Source organism: Calonectris borealis, chromosome 11, assembly GCF_964195595.1.
Source record: "Calonectris borealis chromosome 11, bCalBor7.hap1.2, whole genome shotgun sequence".
In the NCBI taxonomy this organism is placed as follows: domain Eukaryota; kingdom Metazoa; phylum Chordata; class Aves; order Procellariiformes; family Procellariidae; genus Calonectris; species Calonectris borealis.
The window spans coordinates 4155264-4175390 of NC_134322.1; the positions used below are offsets into that span (position 1 = coordinate 4155264).

Here is a 20127-nt window from a genome sequence, read left to right on the forward strand (position 1 = left end):
AGCGATTACACAGATTATTTCCCTCCCGCATCATAGCACAAAAACTCAAGTCTGATTTACAAATTTAAAAATTAAAATAATCAAATCAATTTACTTAAACTTAATTTCCTCAATACACCCACACACGTACCAAATTAATTACCAAAGGAAAGGCGCCTGCCTCATTACTATTTCTCAGCTAGAGAACAAGTCAGGCTGTGAGACTTCTCCTTCCACCATCCGTAGCTGTTGCCTGTCGGATGCTAAAAGGTACAAACTACAGTTTGGAAGTTTGAGGCACTTTCCTAACCTAAGTCTCCTAGCTGGTAAAGAGAGATACTACCTGCACAAGACATTAGCCTTCAGTTGACATGTTTTCAATACTCCTGTGTGTCTATTGAAACAACTGCTCGGGTCTGTCCTTCACAGTTGCTTGTGTTGTTGTCTGCTCTGTAATCATACAACATTTGTGCACAAAGCACATCATCTCTAAGTGTAGACAAGCATAAGTGTGTCTGTCCACCTTCCATACCCTTGACAGCCCTGTCCTTGCATCCTGGCATGTTGAATTCTTTTTAATTTCCTCATCTATACATATTGCCTTTAGAAAGAAAGTAGCAGTGGTCGGGACGGGGGCGAAGAAAAAAAAAAGACTAGGATATTGTGACCACGCAGGTTTAAAACAAACTTGGCCGAGGCTACGAACACCCAGTGCTCACACACATTGCTCAAGAGGAGCACTTGCTCTCCTGCACCACATAGAGAGGGCAGAGTTTTCTGCTTGGTTGCCATCACACTCAAACAGGAGAGCGGAAAAGGGTGGGAGACACCAATTTGCATCTCAAAATTCAGACCTGCTGTAAGTTCCCAATACAATATAAGTTGCAAGCTAGTTTAGTCTGAACGCATCTGAACACACAAAGGTGCTAACACAAAACAATGGGAATAAGCTTCCCAATATGGACCTACTGTGACCATATCCAGATAACACACCGAGATAGACGTCATACCAAAATAAAAGGTCTGGCAAGAAAGAGTACAGAATACAGCTGCAAAGGTGATCCAGCAACTTTAAGGATTTTTTTAAAATTTAAAGTGAAGACTGAGGGGAGGAAAACAAAGAAAAATCCAACACACAAACTAACGCAGCCTGACTACATAGAGAAATAGAATGTGAGAACTGCCTCTAGTGCATAGAATAGGAACCTAGAAATAACGAGGGAAAGATTAAGGAAAGTTTAGTCCCTTAATAGTGACAGCCTTCCTAGTCTTCTGTGAAAAGCAGAAGTTTCAGCGCTCTGTAAAGTTACACTAACCTGAGTTAAAGTAATTGCCGAAGCATCCACAGGTTGGCAGGAAAATGAAGTCAGTGACTGAATAGCTAGTTCCTAACCTGCACTATGATGATGTCCAAAATATTGCAAAGAATCAGTACAACCCACAAAGTCACTAAAGACAGAGATAATATTTCAAAGTGATGTTTGCTACTCCCAGGGTCTCTTTCTTCACACTGCTCAGTCTGTTCTAGATTATCCCCTGACTGGTGCTAAGTAAAGTGAGCAGCATAAGCATGAGAATTAAGATGCAGCGGGACAACACATTTGTTGTGGCAGAATTAGGGAGAAAGATGGATGTAATGGAAAGAAGACAGCAGCAGCCAGGGCCATTTTCCACAAAAAAAGTTTAAAAAAAAAAAATAAATTCCTGTTGGGCCTTCTCTCTTCCATGCTGCATAGGGCATGCAAGTCAATCATTTCTACCTCCCAAGTGAGGTGCAGAATACTGCCGCTAGCCTGTTTAGTCTATGCTATTTCCAAGTTCAATTAGATATGCCCCACTTTTGTGTGTGCATGTATACACATTCTTATACAAGTTGTTGTAATCCAAAGCCAACAATTTACTTGAAAAATAAGGATGCCCTTTAAGTACCTTTCCATGCCTTCCCTCCTCTCAAAATTTCATTGCTTTTGACCACTAAAGTGAACAAAAAAAAAAAAAACACTAAGTCATGTAAGAGGTGTCTCAACAAGAATAGGAAAAAAGCCTCTCAGCTGGGCAACCAAGCAACACAAACAACTAACCTTCCAAAAGTAAACCCGGCAGCAAAACCTCATGATAAAAATATTGTAATTCCCATTAAGAGTATGGACTTCTAGTGAGCTAATAGTACCAGTCTCCCCCTTGATTAGGTAAACAATTTTAACAAGACCGAAACATTGTCTGTTGCTATTCAGTCAATGTTTTGCTGCCATCTCCTGGAAAACTTTTGAACTTCACAAGGGCTTTTAGCAGGAGTTGGGCCTGTGTTACGTTGCATGACTCTTTCCTTCACCCCAATATCATTTTGGTCCACAAGGATTAAGCGCCAACATCAAAATAATCCATTTCTTGAGAGGGAGAAAGGTGGAGACTGTGTGAAGAAAGGTAGACACAAACCTCTCACTAATGAGGCAGGCATGATTAACTCGGCTTTTAAGAGTCAGCTCATTCACTGTTTAATAGCTCATTTGTGACATTATGATGTTTTAAATACTCATTATCTTTTATGCCTCTGTTTTGAGGGAAAACAAGGCAAGGCACAAAACAGTGCCAATTTTCTGAAGCGAGACTCAGCTACAGGAAAGCTGCCGTAGATGACTAACCCTCACACTATTTGTTACTCAACCTTCTAGTCCTGGTGATTAAACACTATACTGCTTCCAGAACAAGGGTGTTTCATTACAGGCAGTTTTCACATGGCATCAGATTCAGCTGGTACTTCGTATAGGAAAGAGTAATAGCAAAAATAAAAACAAAATACTGCATCAGCAGCTATTTAATATCAAAACCTATACAATGAAAATACATAGGAATACATAAGGGTTTTTTTTTTTTCAGATCATCTTCAAGTTTACAGAGCTAAAACCAACATATTTCGAGACTTATAGCCTAAAAATTTTGAATTATCAAACTGAAGGCTTGAGATTATCCACGTTACCTTTAAAAAGTAGAATTTAAACTTATTTATTAGTGCAATTTAGTAGCTTTCCCCCCTCTTCCGATAAGGGTTTGCCAATATTATACAGTTAGAATCTGTAGTAGGTATATCAACAGTGTCCAGTTGGTCAAGCTGTGTTTCACTACTGCTCTTAAGGAACATATTACTAATTGTGCAAATACCACAGCCTATTAATGCCATTCAATTTTAAGGGTGATCCATACATCTGACAAATACTGCAACACACATAAGGGGCCCATATGGCCTCAGATACGTAAAGCATCAAAAAGATAATTTCAGTTTCCTTGGGACTGAAAACATCTTCGTTCATAATTCATTTTATAAGAACAGTGCTAGAATAAAGGATGCTGTTCTTTAAGAGCACTAATCAGAACGTAGAGAACATCTACTGATTCTATTTTTCCTCTCCAGTAGCACATTAAAAGATTAAGACTATCTACTTCCAAAACTTTAGGTGGCCTTGAAAGAAGATATAGCAAAAAGAAATTCTGACTGTACCATTTGAGGGGTAATAATGACCACCCAAGTGAGTATATCATTTAAACCAACAAAACTTAATCAGTTCTTGAAATAAAGTTTCACTACAGATGGATGCAGGAGAGGTGTAAACTCAACTGGACTAACTAACACTAAAGTCCTTGCACAGAGAGTACTGTTTTCATAAAGTTTAGTGGACTCTGTTAAAGCCTATATGGAAGCTTAGTCTCTAATGCGACTTGTTAAGTTGCTTGAGAATTATGAAACAACCTTCCCTAGGATTTCAATTCAAGGACCCGCCTTCCTCTAATAATACCCCCTAACAGAGAAGAAAAGCCTATAGTGACTGCTGTGAGTGCATTTAATTTTATAATGAGGCCTTCTGCCCTATTTTCATTATGCTTATTTATTCTTCTAACAATTCCTAGGCAATTCTGGTGGGGGAGCAGGGGGGAAGGTATTAAGATATAAAGCTAATCTATTATCTCATTCACTGAGTATGCATCAGAAGTAAACAGAGATGAAGTACTACTCCAAAGTAAGGGGGGGGGAAGATTCAGAAGTAGTCTGATACCTAACCAGTGCTGGAAAGCCCTGCAATGGAAATTGGGACAGAAAGCTGTGAGATGAGTATCAAGATTTTTCTCTCTAGGCAACTCACCTCCATGTTCAAGAAAAACACGGACACATCTCTCTTTCCCTCTCGCTGCAGAGAAATGAAGCAAGGTCCAGCCATTGGCATCTCGACCATTTGGAGAATATCCTTGCTCCAGCATCTTGCGCACGGTGTGAACATCGCCAGCAGCAACTGCAGCCTGAATCTGCAACTCTTCCTGTAGTTCAGGGTTTCTCCGACAGTGATGGTGTAACATCCTAGCTGAATCTGGCTTTTACAGAAGCGTCATGAGGTCACACTAGTCACCTTGAATCAATATAAAGCATGAATAAATTAGGATTGGGACCAGGAAAGAGGTATCTAGAAAAAAGTCAGTATTAATGAAAAGCAATTCTAAGATTTACTCTCTATATGCAGAGCAAAGTCATCTTACACATAGGATAAAAAACAAACAATCTCACTGTTGCTAGCAAAATCATAGTACATGGTTCACATCACTGGACTGCAAAAGAAAAGGACACTTACACATTATAAATAGTAAACATTTTCTTCAGAAATGACAGAAATCAAACAACAGTCCACAATTAAAGCGCTTGAGCAACAAGCAAAATGAAAAATTTCCAGAACCCAACATTCATTTAAAAATCACAACATGGTTAATATCATTAACCCCAGAGATACTGGTTAAATAGATGATCTAAACTGTTGTATGAAACAGCACTGCATTGCTAGAGCAACTGAACTATGATTTTTTTTTTTTTCCTAGAAATGTACCACCTCTAAGCTTCAGTGAAAATATTTTCATCTTCCTGATATAATCTTTTTCTGTGACCTACTGCACGTGACTATTAGTAACACTAATGTTCAAACTGAAAACTTTCTTTCCCCCCCTTTTTTTTTTTAAATTAAAGTCTACTGTCTGTATTTTGGCTTGTAGACTTCTTTATTAGTACTGAACTTCTTTATTAGTACATAAAGATTCCAAAGAACCTCTATATTCCAAAGATCAAACACAAAGATGATAATATACGAGACCTGAAAACACATAAGTGCAGTTAATATAGCCCTGTCAAACACCATGAGAACATATACCAGAACAATTCAGTTTATAATTACCTTGATATAGTATGAGAGAGCTGGGCCAAAAGGCTATCTAAAATAGCCATTGTAAAAGAGCCTAGATACAAGCATACATTGGGAAAGAAAGTAGTACTATACTCCATGCTCTGTTTGAAAAGTACTCATCTGCAGTTCTACTTGCTACCCAGCTGGGGACAAAAAAAAAAAATAAAGGTATTTAGGGATTTCTTCCACAGTACATGAAGTCTGTTAAGTGTTTACATTCTCACATATATTGTGTATCATATCCCATTAACAGGTATTGCTAGAATGGAAAGGAATATAAGAAGAAAGAGAATAAAAGCAGAGTGTTAGAAAGATAATGCTGAGCAACAGAAGTCTCAGAAAATATTCAAAAACTGTTGCAATGGATATTCACACAGAACTAGAAGATAAAAAAAAGAGAAAGAAAATGTATTTCGACTCCTGTAAAGTTAATCAAGATTAAAGTACAAGAAAAAGTTCTAAAAACTAAAATGAATTTTAAGCAAAACTTAAAATTTACAACAACCTTGTTTTATGAGGATGTCAACACACATCATCACCTAAACCTTCTTTTACGTAAATATCATAAGGATTTCCAGATCCTCATGATTCATAGGTCATTCAAAAGACATTGCAATCAACTCCCCATATCCCACTGGGCACTTGTTTTCCTGTGATCCACATATACACACAGACAAGAGAAAAGTGAAAACATCAATCACTGCCATCTTTCCAGATAAAGGCAGAGATATCTGTTCACTCTTTTATAACCTAGTTGTGCCTATTCCAAAGAAGTTATTTATCTGCTTCTTGGAGAGATATAAACTCATAATTAACAGGTAGCTGCAATGACCCTCCTTATACGTTGCAAATATGGAATTCACATACAGCAAATGCCTGTCTTTGACATTTATAAATGCTTCAACTTACCATGTATGGCAACAATCACTATTTCAGCATAGGGTTATGAAAGAAGACTTTTTAGCTCAATAGGTTGTACATGGCTTAGGTGCTGGCTTTGTTTTGTTTTACAGTATGAACTCCATTACCTGACACTGGAAGAAAAGGGAATTTACAAACTGGCAACTGCTAACTCAATAGTTCAGCTTTTGCAGCATATTCCAAAATCAAACTTGGTTAATCTGATGACAATGGAAGTATTTCTATTGACTCTAATAAGCTTTTGCTAAGCTCTTTTCTAATCTCCAATTAGCACTTCAGAACATGCTCACCTATAAGACAATGAGCTTGACTTCATTCTGGATCACACCACTAGTAGTACTGTTAATGAAATTCCAACTACAAGAACAAGATCTTTCTTTGGATTTACAGGTGAAAACTGATAGTAGAAGCTGACTGATAAGTACAAGCCAGGGAGAGATCCTTCAAAAAAAAATTAGAGCCCTTTGGCCCTACTTTCTGAATGTGTACAAAAACAAGATATGAAAACTTTTCTCTCAAACTGAGAATATCTGATCAAAAGTTAATATAAACAAATTTTCTACTGCCATTTTTACAGTCCCTTCTTGTAAAGGACTAATACTTGCGAGGTCTCACATGATCCTGAAAATTAAGGTCAAACTAGTTACTCAAAATGCTACAGAAAGAGATAGGATGACTAAACAGATGAAGAGAAATAGGATTTCTCATTTATGGGGACAGCAGTATGCCCCCTGCAAATATCTATGAAGACAGTTGGTTAAGAAAAAGCAAAGCTCTTTATATCACACTTCTCAGCTGGTGGGTATATTTGTAATGCAGCATTATAAAAAGTTGGCACTGGCCCCATATGTTGCATGTGACTAGCAGAGCTTATTCAAATTAGCTAGTACTGAAGTACGTAAGTAATAAAACATACAAAGCAGAAGACAAAGTCAGGCATAAGCAGCTCCTTTTATCACTTGCGCAGTTTCTGTAAATATCTACTCTTCTATCTCACCCCTATGGCAAGCAATGAAATTCAAATTACAAGAATACTTAACTGTAACATTAAAGGTTTTGGGATAGTTCTAGGTACACACCAGCTTTGCAAACATTTTCACTTCTGCTCCATAGATCATTTAAAATTCCTGTTTGCAAATCCCCATTTACACCATCAATCTTTGGAGACGAAAGGAAGACTACTGGAAGTTATTAGCCATTTGGCACTTAATATTTAATGTTTTGCAACTGTAATCAATCTCATTCAGAACACAGTATGCATTTGGATTGCCACATATTGGTTTTCTCCATGCAAGTAAAAAAATGAAATGAAGAAGTAGAAGTGGTGGAGGGGAAATGTACCCATACATTCTTGGTTATAATGATTGTATAGTGCTATGAAAATGGAGGACAACAACTACTTAATTGATTTTGCAAGCACAACAGGATAAATTCAGTGTGTTTCTGAATTACCTTATAAGAGGTTGTCACTCTTTGATGGATGTCCCACTCTTCATTGTCTTCACTGTTCATAATCTTGTGTGCCCATGTGTGTCAAAACCTGCTACCCCTTTAAAAAAAATGATATTTCTTATCAGTTGCAAAGAGTAAAAGTGAGAGGTTTACTTACTTTTACTTTGTACCTGTGCTAGAATGCTACATTTTAATGCAGTCATGCCAGAAAAAGTCCTTGAGTGTGTTTTCTTTCATTATCAGACAGTCCTCCAGAGGTTGGGGTGGGGAGAGTTTGCTTCTGCCAGATGAGGAAAAGGTTACAGAGAATATTTTATGGAAAACAAGAGAAAGGAGAGATGCGCTTCCTCTCTGGAGTAAACCCTGAAGAAATGGTCAAACTATTCTCTAAGGATTACGCATATCTGCTCCTGCCATGGAACAAGAATGGATGCAGAGGTTACAGTAGGTATTTCTGCCTGACTGCTCAACATCTCCCTCAGATGTTGAGATGCCAGAAAAAACCTTCAGGATCCATTTAGCTCCTCCCAACTCATTTTTTGTTTGGGTCTTTTTGTTTTGTTTTTTTTTTTTTTTTTTTTTTTTATTTCCATCCCATCTATGCTTCTCTATCTAAAGAATAAAACCTGACAACATAGAGCATTGATGTCTCTGTCTTTCAACTGGACTTGTAGCGCCACCAGAGAGTAGGCTCTCCCTCACATGACAGATCAGACTAACACACGCTGCGTTTCACAAACGGGTAAAGATACCTTCACAATACAAGCAATACCACCACCTCAAAAATCTTCACCCTTTTCTTCATATATAAAAACTATCCTTTTAGTATCAAAGTTTACTGAACGCCAGTTACAACCCCTATCCAGTTTCCTCCTTCAGACTAGCCCTCATTTTTATCCTCCTTCCTTGCCGTCTGCAGTTAACAGGATCAGTCCCAACGTTTGGCCATTTCTCACAGCACTGTTGGGAGCCTGCACCCATCAATGTTATTTCATTAATTCTTTGTACACCTCTATCTGACCTTGCGTTCACTTTGGCTGCAAGCTTCTCGCGACAGGACCCCTTATCATCTGTGAGCACTGCAATAATATAATAAATAATAAAAGCATTAATTACTTCATTGTATAGCAGACCACACAAAACCAACTGTGCCTTGTTTCTTCTGCAAATGAGTTGCACCAGAACAATTATATGAACTGTGCAGCTTTTAGCTTAAGTTAAAATTTCTGTCACTTAATGCAACATAAAATCTTGCTTTCCCGATGATAGCTCAGAAGAGGAGGATGAAAAAAAGCTCTCTTCATCCCTCTTATGCACATTTTGCAAGAGCTTTGCTTCCCAAGATAAAACATACAAGGTCTGCAGATATGCTCACAGCCCTGCACAAAATTGTACTGCCATGACCTAATTTGATCACATTTCTAGCCTTGTTTTTTTGCATAGATGATCAGTGGTTAGTTCACCTTTTTTTTTTTTTAATTTTTGCATGATTTTCACTTTAAAACCCACACATTTTTTATTAGCTGATGCAAATTAGAATTGCACTGACTTCACAGACTACAGACAAGGTAACAGATTGCTCCACTAAAAAAGTAACAAGCTTTTTCCCCCCAAAGGAAAATTAGCTGCATATGGCAAGAGTAAGATCTGCAACTTTAATAAAAAGAAGTCATATTTAGTGAAAGTAAAGCTCACTTACTCAATGACTTAACAAAGTTTGCTTAAAATACTAATAATTGTAGTAAAGTAGCACACTAAATACAAAAAAATAAGACAAGCATCTTCATTATCTATTGATGTCTCATGTTGTCAAAGAGATCTTAGACTTTTCTACATCAATGTGTTACTTCATTAAAGTCATTGCAAACATCATGTGGAAAATTATTTCTGACATATGTATATACTTACTTCAAAGAAAGTTCAAGATTGGTACTAAAAGCAAGACCTTATAATACAGTATTTTGCTCATTCAGATGGGCTAACAGATAGACCTGATTCCTAAGGCCTAAGATTACACATCCAAGAGCAGAATAAGGACCATAATTTACTGATGTTAGCCTAACTCTATACCACAAGGAAGGTGTACCATTACACAACATTTAATATCTAGCATACACCTAATCAGTGTAGATCCTAGTTGCCTGTGGTTGAAGTATTCCAAGACATTTAAATCAAATAAACAAACAAAAAAAGAAAGCCCTGTGGAATCAGGATAATCACATTAGCATTCATTATACTCACAACCCAGTTCTCCCACCCATTTCAAAACTCCAACAAGCTAAATGTGTTCTCACTCAAATGGCATTTTAAAAATGGTCAATATGTGTTTGACAAAGAAACTAAATGTGACTATCATCTTCATATGTCGCTCAGCTTCCTATTTCAGGAGCTCTTCAGACAAGAGAGTAAGGCAAACAATCACGTTATTACTTGTGTTCTCGTATCACAATTGTAAAGTTTGCAAATAACACGTGAAATATTAAAATTTCACAGAGCCTTATAATCCTGAATATATTTTCTGCTAGATGTTCTATGCTACATCCCAGACAGACATCAAACAAGGTATCCAAGTGGCTGAGATGAAAATCACCATCACATGCGAATTGCTGGGTCTGAAAGCAATGAGTTAACAGTGCATGAATCCAAAACATGACAGAGGAACTGCTGCTTCAAAGGAAAGAAGCCTTCACTCTTCAGAAGTGGTCATTAAAAGTTATATGTTTCTCGTCAGAGCTTCTGTAATGCCATCTCATAGCTTGGACGTACTAAATTTAAAATAACTAAAAGAGTTAATCTAGAAGTCCTCCATCAGCTTCAGGTGTTTATAGCACTGTATGATGCTGACTGGTGTTGTTATATACTAATAAGCAGCTGTTGTGTCATTACATTCTGCAGGTGGCTGAAACTGAAGCACAGAGGTATCATTTTACCAACTATTATCCATTTCACAGAAAGGTGGTGAGGTCTGACTTTTGGGCCTGATGGAGAATTAGTGAAATCACCCAGCTCAAGTAACTTCAGGTCTGCAAACTGGAGAGCAAAAGAAGAGACCTCACCTTCAGAAAGCACTGGTAACGCATCAGCTGTTAGCCATCTCAAAATTCCCACCCCTACAGTGGCAACCTTAACCGTAAGTGGAGCCCAGTGAAGGAAATACTGTAAAACCTTCTAAATCAAGGACCTCAATGCTAGTGCTAAAGCAAGACCTTTCGGACCTTTTTCAGTAGAGAATGCTACATTAGGTTCGCACAACCACAACTCTCCTCCCTCAAGATGTGCGCTGACAAACTGCAGGGAGCTTGTACTCTGAAGCATGCTTGGAGATCCCCTTGTACCAAGCATAAAATACAATCTCTCTTTTAACTTCCAGTGGTGCTGTTACTAAGTTTTAAACAGTAAAAGTCAGATGAAAGCTTAGCCTTAAAAGTAAGTAATAATTCATAGCAAGTGTTAACATACAAGATTTATGTATTCTAACATGACTTGCTATCATTCAAGAATATTTCATAGAATGACAGAAGCAGAAAACAATGGCTAGTTCAAACCACATTAAAGTCACTTCAACCCTAATACTCATAGCAAAGCTGATGAACAAAATGAGTGCCACTTATAGAATTTATTTCATTCAACAATCCCTGGAAGACTTATATTTGCTCTGTATTTCTTTTTAATATAACCTAAAAGAATCCAAGTGGACAAAATTCATTGGATGACTTCAATGGATAAAGTAAGTTTTTCACAGCGATAGTATCGTTCTGTAAGCAAACGCTGGAACAACGGAAAACAGCCTCTCAGTCAGCACATTTCCTTTAAGAGTTCAGAATTCACAATAAGGCAAAACAAAACCAAAATGAGTATATAGCCTGAAGATAAAAAGAAAATGGATGTGCAACTGTATCTAAAGGGCTAGCTATACTTGCAATATTCTGCATTTCTTCCAGAGATCAAGAGCAGGACTTCAGCACATCGTTTATCTCTGTTCCTTGTTTTGACCATGTACAAATTTCTGCCAGAAGCTAATTCCCTGATTCCTGTGAACTCAATTCCAGTCTCTGCATCTGAATCAAACTTTGCTGCACTGGCATTTCATATTAGGGAGGAGCTTCACAAATCAAATGAAAACTTACATTTCCTTCTGTGAACAAATCCCAAAGATCTTATGACTTATCGGCACCAAGAAGTGTCCTGTTGGAGTAGCTACATTAATGCAAGACCCAACGTTAGATGCGCTGGATGAGTTGTAAAGAGAGTGTTATAATAAATCAGTTTTGGATGAAACAGGTGTGCCATAACTGCACTGGTAAGTTTGTACTAGTGCACATCTGTCTTGCCTATTAGCATAAAAATCCCTCCTGCAATCACAATGGGCATGTCCACATGTTCCACTATTACTCGTGGTTTTGCAGTATGCTATCAAAATAACATGGAATATTTCTCTCCTGTACTTTCAAAATGCATCTCAGAATTTGTTGCACTTGTTACAGGGGGATTTTCTACTTAATCTTTGACATCTAACAGCTACTTTTTATCATATGCTAAAGAAACCTATATTATAAAGATGATCCACCCCTGACCAAGGTTGTTGGCAACAGGTACTGCTCTTTCCCCTGCAACTAATGCTAAAAAATAAATTATTGTTGACAATGAAAAACATTCTGGTACAGCCAATGACATCTCTGAAAACGCAACAAAGACCAGAAGGACCTATATAGAGGATATATTTGCCAAAATAACACAAACTCATCTGCATTTGAAACAGATTAGAATAGATTCAAGACAGACTCTGCATCAAAAGAACGCGCAGAAACTCCATTATTTGGAGCACACTAACAGTAGGATGCAGAAAAAGGCTGACTGACATCATTCACCCCCCCACTCTCTCTCCTCTAGAACCCATCTCTTCATCTTACCACGTAAAAAAGCAATTCTCCCTACGAACTGCTCTCCCCCTGAAACCAAACCCTCCTCCTACCAGCAGGATTCAGTTTTTGATGACTCCTTTCATTTTTTCCCTTAAGCACCTAACAGCATTATCATCTTCTGTGATCTAAGCCAAAAAGTAAGTACTTGTAAACAAACACATTTGTTTTATTAAATGAATTTCAATTTTTGCAGCTCCGTTACAATACAAAAAACCCTGACCCATGCAAAAGTTAGGTACAACTAAACCAACATAACAAAATTGCCGCAACCCACTCCAATACAGATTTTAGAATCAGAGTGAAAACAAATCCAGTGTTGCACCCATAAATTTGTGAAAAAGCTCTAAGAAAAGACCCTTTTAACTACCAAGAGTGAAGTAATTTTAAGTGACATTCTTGAGATGAGGAGACACAAAAAACCATTAAGTAGCAATTCATAATCAAAAGTAACATTTGCAGATTAAATTTAGAAAATGACAAAGCACTAGAAGAAGAAAGAGGAATCGTACTTCAAATGGGCTTCAGAGCTTTCAAACTTCTAAAGCTCAATAGCAAGTAGATTTTAAGAGAACAAAGAAATCTAATGCTACCTATTCAAATCCATCAAAAACACAAGAGGCCCCAATCCCAGCCAAACCACGTGTCTAGGATGATTTTGAGAGTCTACATGAATTATCACCTTTCTGGGGGGTTTTTGAGTGCTGTTTTCTCTCTTCTGTCTTATTTTGTTCCTTGGAGTCACAATTTCTAATTCTCCTTTAAGGCAGCTTAAACCTAAAAAACAAAAGTAGAACTGAGCCACACAATGACATAAAAGAGAGAAATGGAGAACAAAAATGGTTAATACCAAAGCAATAGCAGGTCGAAATAGGAAGAGCCTTCAAAAATTAGGAAGGAAAGGGTTATTTACCTAAATCGGGATCTCAGCTCTCTCTCGGGACACTAAAGAGTTGGAGGGACAATAACGGCAGGACCGCTGCCCTGTCAAGCCGGCTCCTCCAGGGAATTGAAGTAAAAGATAAGTGCTGAAGAATGGGACAGGAAGTAACCCAGAAAGCAGAGCTGCTGGGAAATTAAAATCACTCCCTTGCAGGAGTTCATGCTTCAGGAACCGTCAAGCGCACACACACAAAAAAAGCCCACCAAGCCCCGGCGCAGTTTCAAGGCCCAGCGGCGGGGAAGGCAAGCCCGGGCGCCGCCGGGGGCTGGGAAACCGGCGGACGCGCTCCGGAGGGGCCCGAGGCTTCCCTCCGCCCTCACCGCCCGGGGAGCCCCCCTCCCCCGGCAGCACGGCGGGCCCGGCGCCGGGCGGGGTGGCCCGGAACCTGCCTACCCCCCGTGGCCGGGCTGGGTAGAGACGGCGGGGGACTGATGACCCCCTCCCGAAGCGGGGGGGCGGCGGGAGCCCCCTCACAGCCCGCTGGGGGGGAGCGGGGCGGAGCAGGCCGGCGGCCAGCCCGGCCGGAGGGGCTGCCCGGCAGCGGCGAAGGGAGGCCCCGCGGCGGGCCATGGGGTCGCGCCCCCTCCCTCCCCCCCACCCCCCGTGAGGGAGCCTGGGGGCAGACGGGGCTCCGCCGCCCGCGGCCGTTACCTGTCTGACGGGGGGGGACTGTGAGTGGGGGCCGGCGCGCGCCCGTGCGCAGCCGCCCCCCGCGCTGGCGGCGGCAGCGGGGCGGGGGGAGCGGCGGGGCCGGCCGCGGGAGGGGGCCGAGCCGTGTGGGGACACTTTGCACCGAGCCGCCCCCCTCGGCTCGCTCTGGGGTCAGCGGGCAGGGACTGACCTCCCCCGCCGCCAATCCGCTACAGCCGCGCTGGGCCCGCCCACAACCGCCCGCCGCCGCCGCGTCTGATTGGGTACCGGGCTGACGGCGGCTCCGCCCATGGCTCTTCCCCCTTGCCGTAAAGGTACGAGGGAGGGGGAGGGCTTTGCGACAGGGGAGGGGAGGGGAAATGGGGCGGCTGCGGCGGTTCCGGCGTTTTGACGGAGGAGAGTTGGGCCTTACGGCGCCCTGTCTCCCGGGGGCGGGTGAGTCGCGGCGGTTGCCTAGCAGCGGTTGCCTGGCGGCGGGACGGGGAGGGGAGAGGAGGGGAGGGGAGGGGCCCGTACGCGCGGCGGCGCGGGGTGACTAAGCGGGGCCGCGGGCTTCCAGGGTGGGGGGGCGAGGGGCGGGGCCTGGAGGGGATGGTCGCGCGCCTCTGGGGGAAGGGGCGGGGCCTCGGCGGCGGCGGCGGGGGGCGCGAGGCGGCGGCGGGCGGACTGAGGGGGCTCGCGACTGAGGGGAGCCGGGCCGAGGGGGCGCCGGGCGGGCTGAGGGGGCTCGCGGCTGAGGGGGCGCCGGGCGGGCGAAGGGCCGCCGGGTGGGTTAGGCGGGTTGAGGGGGCTCGGGGCTGGCCTGGGTGGGTGAAGGAGCGCGGAGCCGCGCCGGTTGAGGGGCAGGAGGGAACCGGAGGCGGCGCTGAAGGGAGCGGCGGCGCAGAAGGCCTCGGCTGGCCCTCAGGCCGGCGGGAGGGGGTTGTGGAGGCTGACGGGGCCTTCCGGAGGAGGGTGAGGGGGAGAGGGCCTGCAAGCCCGGAGGGCGGCGCGGAGCTCTCCGCGCCAGCTGTTTTGGGGCACTGATTACACACGTCCGTGTGCTCACCTCCGTTCCCTGTCAGGCTGGATTGTCGCTTTTAGCGAGGTCCTCCTACCAGTAACCCAGTGCTGGCATTTCTGAAACGCCAGTGTAAGAGGTACAATAAGGGGCCAGTGAGGTGGGATCGGGTCCGTCTAGTCCTGTCTCTAGTGGCTAAAGACGCTTGCAGAAGAGCAGATAAAGCGTCTGGCACCCTTAGGTGTCACAGTTTACAGACAGGGATTGGACAGCTCGCAGCAGAGGTTATTTGCAACCTCTGGAAGGAAATAACATTATTTTAGAGGCGTTTTCAGTATTTCAGCACTGAGCGGAAGCATATTCTTTATTGAGAGATGAGTCTACGAAGTCATTGCAGGTACAGATAGTCCAAAGTATATTTTATTTCTTAAATGATTCAACCATTGCATTGTAAGGAGATTCAGAGCCTTCAGACTCATACCCAAAAGTCATGGACTGGTTTCATTTTGCTTTATGCGATTTAATTTTTTAATGAAAATAGGGTTTTTTTGATAGTTTGTTTTCTCCCAGTTGCGACTCATGCAATTAACATTCAATAGTATATATAACAGGGAAAGATTAATATAGGGACTTGACAATAGCTTTCTCTAATCGTTCCTCTTCACTAATATCTCTGAGTAATTGTGTGTCATTGTAAGCCATTTGTATTAGTAAAAAAAAAAGTAAAATGTGATATCAGCAGTGTTACTCCAGTCAAATCAATGCGTTCTATGACTTTGTGCTAAATTAAGTATCCCACCCTGTAGAAATATACATATTTTATAACTCTGATTTAGGATATTCTGGAGGCGTTTGCAACCACTTAAACTTCACTTGCTTGGTTTATGATGGTCCTTGAACCTCACAGGCTTCAGCTGCCATCTGAATTTTCATCTCCAGTTCTTTGTTTCCTTTTCTGTCAAGTTTTTTCTCTCATTCTATTTGCAGCTCCACGTGACTTTGGTTTTGATTTTAAAGCCTAACTAAAGTAGTCATGAAAATAATGTATAAAAAATATTTATTTGTCTTTTTTTCTGTATAGTTTTCCTTTCTGTCTTTTGCCTGATCAGCCTATATGTAAGGTTTTTACATTTGTTTCCTATTGTTTATGCAGGAGTCTGGCACTGTGAGGCGTTACGTTAATTGGTTTTTAGATGCTGTCCTGAATAACTCAAATAAATAATACAAGTAAGGGTTGGAGTTTGTCATTTCTTATGTATGACTGTGATTGCTTTTCTTTACTCTTCAGCTTTGAGCTTTTCCCTGTGCTCTTTTACTATGTCTGAAACAAATTTAGTCATTTCCCCCTTTTGGAAGTAAATTTCTTCAGAATAAGCCCCCTCACATCTCATTTCCTTTAGGGACATCTATTCATGAACTGTTGTCATGTGTGAGTGAGACATACCTCATAGATGTTTTTGTAAAGTGTTCTGCAAATTAATGTTATAATATAAATGTATTATGGTAGGATCAGGGAAAGCACAACCAGTATCATGTGGTGAAGGTAAAATCTCATAGTGCGTGTCCTAGAGGAGTTCTAAATCTCTTCTGCCTTAACAACTTTGCTGTATCGTATGAATTTGTGCATGAAAGATCTGTTCTTTACCATGTAGGATGATAATTCAAGTTGATCTTGAACACAGAAATAAATGTGTTGAGATAATTTTACTTTATTAGGTATTCATTTAGGAAGAAATAGAACTCAAAGATAGGAACAATAGCTATATAAAATATTCAGAGTGATTTCTGAAGAAACTTTATGAGGTTTCAGGTCATAAATTTCCACCTCAAGTAGAATTCCAAATAGATTCTGCAAACGAAGGAATTTATTGTCTGAAGTATCAGATTTATTCTTAACATCTAAAATGTGGAATATGGGAAAGGGTGGGGGAAGGGTTCTTAGTTCTATCAGGTGAGGGTTAGGTGAAGAATATACTATAACATTTTGGAGTTGTCAGGTCAGCCATTGCTGAATGTGTCTTTAAAAATACCACACCAGAGTGAATTGTAGATCAGTCCCTGCAGGCAACTTCTTATTCTCTAATTGTAGATGCGCTTCTGAAGGAAATACTGCCCGATGGTGGGAGAAGTGAGCAGTCCGGGTAGCATATCTTGGTCTACCCCTAATCCTTTGCACCTTTAGGAAGCCATTTTGTCAATGCATATTTCAGTTGCAGTTAAAAAATTAAATTGTGAAAATGAAGGTGTAATTCTCAATTTTTGATAGTGTTTTAAAAACTTGTGAAGGTTAAAAACTAAACAAAAATGCCTCATATAATGAATTTTATAGTGTCCTTGTTTTCTAATATTCTGCTAAAAAGCAATACTAATTTAAAATATTTGGTGTGATGACAAGTGCAGGTGTAATTGATACATAGATGGGAAGATCTTTAGAATTTCTTACTCTGGGAGACTGAGCTGTTTTCTTCCATTGGTAAGAAAGGGGAAATGTAACATTTAAATAAAAGCCAACTACAGACAGATGGCTTCAGGAGTCTACCTGGTTCATTATGCCAGACTTAAAGACAGGGATCCTATAAACAATATAAGTCCTGCTCCTAACTTCACAGTAGATCAAGGTAATGAGTTTGTTTGGGTTTTTTTGTTAAAAGAGTTCTGGTTAGAGAACATGTTAAAACTGTTCTAGAAAGATAAATATTACAGACTAACATCACTCTTAATATAGGTGAAGAAGAAACCCTGATGTTGTTAAGTATATCCTTTTTGTTTTCTGGGGAGATAGGATATCTGTCTAGCCATTTACGTAATGGTTAGAAAATTGTGGGTGCTTAGGTGCTCACACTTTAAAGAGAGATTTGATTTCTTAATAGCTCTTCTTTTTAAGCTATAGTAAATGTTCCAGTGTTGTGATTGAAAGATATGTTCTATTGACATGGTGATAAAGATTTCCTTTTTTACACCTTTCCTGAATATGGTTAAGTATTTTTATTGGCTCTTAGTAAGTTTTACACTTTGTTTTTTAAGTATTTTTTAATTTTGAACTTCTCAGTCAGTGGGCCCTTGAGACCAGCCCTGTGGCATTGTTGGTCCTTTGCATTATTTGAAAACCTGTTTTGTGTTTCAAGATGTAGGTGCACAGAATAAGAGTTCTACACGTGGAGACGTAAAGGAATTCTTCGGTCCTCCTTACTAAATTAAGAGCCCATTTCTCCCCTCCTGTGTATTCACGCCACTCACCTTGAGCCTATGTGCAGAGGAAGACAAGACTTGTCCTTTGGGTTCTGTCTTTTTGAGAGAGCTGTTGCCATATCCAGCCTTAATAGAGCAATAAACGTTGCCAGTTCAGATGAAAATTTGCAGTTGAAAATCTGCAAATTTGGAGGAATCTGTCACAGAAGAAATGAGGTTTTAGTAGTTTTAGCAATTTAGAGAAAGATTTGATCCAAGTTCTCATATCTTTCAGAATTAATCCCTCGTAATAGTCATCTTTGGTTTTGTTAGTTCCAGCAAATTAATGTTGGTGTCAGTAGTATAATATTGGAACTGTAAGCTTCTTCACAGCATGGTAATTCTTGTATCATTTTAATGTATCACTGGGACAGTTTTGTGCAACTGTCACTCTTGCTGTTTTTAAACAGTGGATTTGTATTTTCAAAATAAGTTGAATAATGGTAGTATTAACTCTAAAAATGTGTGTTTTTCTTTTGTATCTTTCTAGTTATCTGTTAAGTTCAGTAATAGCAAAATATTTATTTCTAGGTAACTTAGAAGAGAAATGCGGAATAGTACTTCTATTTCTCTTGCTGGATAAAAATAACTTCAAAGCTGATTTGCAGGGACCATGAATAATCAGTGAAGACATACGGCATTTTCTGGAATACTGAATGTTCTCGTAATGAAGATGTCTCTTCTGCAGCAGATGTATAAGGAAGTACTGGTAGGCATCCCACTAGCAAAGGAAAGCCATCATTATACCTCTTTACTTAATTTGTGTGTTGAGCAGTCACCAGAAAGAGATGAATTATGTAATCGGATGCATCTGCCATCTACTGATGGTGGTATTAGGAGCCATCAGGACACTGATATGTCAGATGTGGTTGTCCCTACAACAGATGATACATCAAATAGCTTTGCAAACATGAACTCCTCATTCTGTCCACGAGAAGTGATGCTGCTTCAGTTAACCTTGATTAAGATGATGGTTGCTAAAGCAGAGTCCCAGGAAATTGAATTCAATATGAGACAGAAGTACTGTGAGATCTTCGTCCTTCTTCTGAAGGAGGCAAAAATTGACTCAAAATTGGTAAGCTTTTATAAACTTTTGAAAGATTTTTGTGAAAGGAGGAATAAAAAAGGAACATGCCTTAGATACTTTTTCTTTCTACATGTCTGCAGATTTGTCTGCTCGGTAGTTACGATCAGCTGTTATCTCACATGGCTTCAAAAAGTTTAGCATCTCTTGTGTATTTCCAGCTGAAGGAAGAGGTGAGTATAACTTTTCACAGCTTAAAAAAATGACTTAGTGGATATGTGCCTTCAAGTTGTTCCATTTGACTCTAGAGACAACTTTTTATAGTGTTTGTATGGCACAAAAGCAGTCACTATATGACTACTGTAAAATCTAAAAGTACTTCTAAAGAGGCTCCTTTCGTAAGTAAACCCACAGAGTGACATCAGAATTGCTCCTTTCCTCCATCTGTGGCCTGCACAGGTCTACTCTGCTCTAGCTTTCTGAAAGGCACATCTGCAGTCTGCTGATGTGCAGCATACAGACTCTGTTAGTCCCCTCAAAACGCCACACAGTTTTGTTGAAGTGTGTTTAGCTCCAGTATCAGTTACAACGTGAAGGTTATACAAGATTATACTATGTGATAGTTCTCCCATAAAGTGTATATTAAGGGGTTTTAGGTTGTAAGTGATGGACAGGAAAGAGACGTAATAAATATTCCAGGAGAGTATTTCAGGTGTTTTAGGAGGGGCATGGAGTATAGAAGGAAAGGAGATCAGATGTGTAGCAGAAGTTTGTAATGTGAGGTGGAATGTCTT

At 40.5% G+C, this 20127-nt stretch overlaps 2 protein-coding genes across 10 annotated transcripts in view; one reads left to right on the forward strand and one right to left on the reverse strand.

Annotated features, from left to right (window-relative positions):
* ASB7 (ankyrin repeat and SOCS box containing 7) overlaps nt 1–13533 on the reverse strand; it is a 31219-nt gene extending 17686 nt beyond the window's left edge. For 3 of the 7 annotated variants that reach the window (XR_012675196.1, XR_012675197.1, XR_012675195.1), the window contains exons 1-4: nt 13401–13530; nt 13170–13264; nt 7569–7665; nt 4116–4376 (exon numbers count right to left, since the gene is read on the reverse strand). Coding sequence is in view for 3 of the 7 variants with exons in the window: in XM_075159822.1 (XP_075015923.1) it covers nt 4116–4326 (211 nt within the window). In the remaining 4 variants the exon portion in view is untranslated. Of the gene's footprint in view, nt 1–4115; nt 4377–5186; nt 5339–6104; nt 6230–7568; nt 7666–13169; nt 13265–13400 lie in introns of all 7 variants that reach the window. The other 4 variants (XM_075159822.1, XM_075159821.1, XR_012675198.1 and 1 more) reach the window with 4 other exon arrangements.
* An 884-nt stretch (nt 13534–14417) lies between these two features.
* Nucleotides 14418–20127, forward strand: part of LINS1 (lines homolog 1) — a 64364-nt gene continuing 58654 nt past the window's right edge. The window contains exons 1-5 of one of the 3 annotated variants that reach the window (XM_075159825.1): nt 14879–15478; nt 16235–16308; nt 17171–17222; nt 18841–19384; nt 19477–19566. In XM_075159825.1, coding sequence (XP_075015926.1) covers nt 18977–19384; nt 19477–19566 — 498 coding nt within the window. In that variant the 5' untranslated portion in view covers nt 14879–15478; nt 16235–16308; nt 17171–17222; nt 18841–18976. Of the gene's footprint in view, nt 14517–14878; nt 15479–16234; nt 16309–17170; nt 17223–18840; nt 19385–19476; nt 19567–20127 lie in introns of those variants that run through there. The other 2 variants (XM_075159827.1, XM_075159826.1) reach the window with 2 other exon arrangements.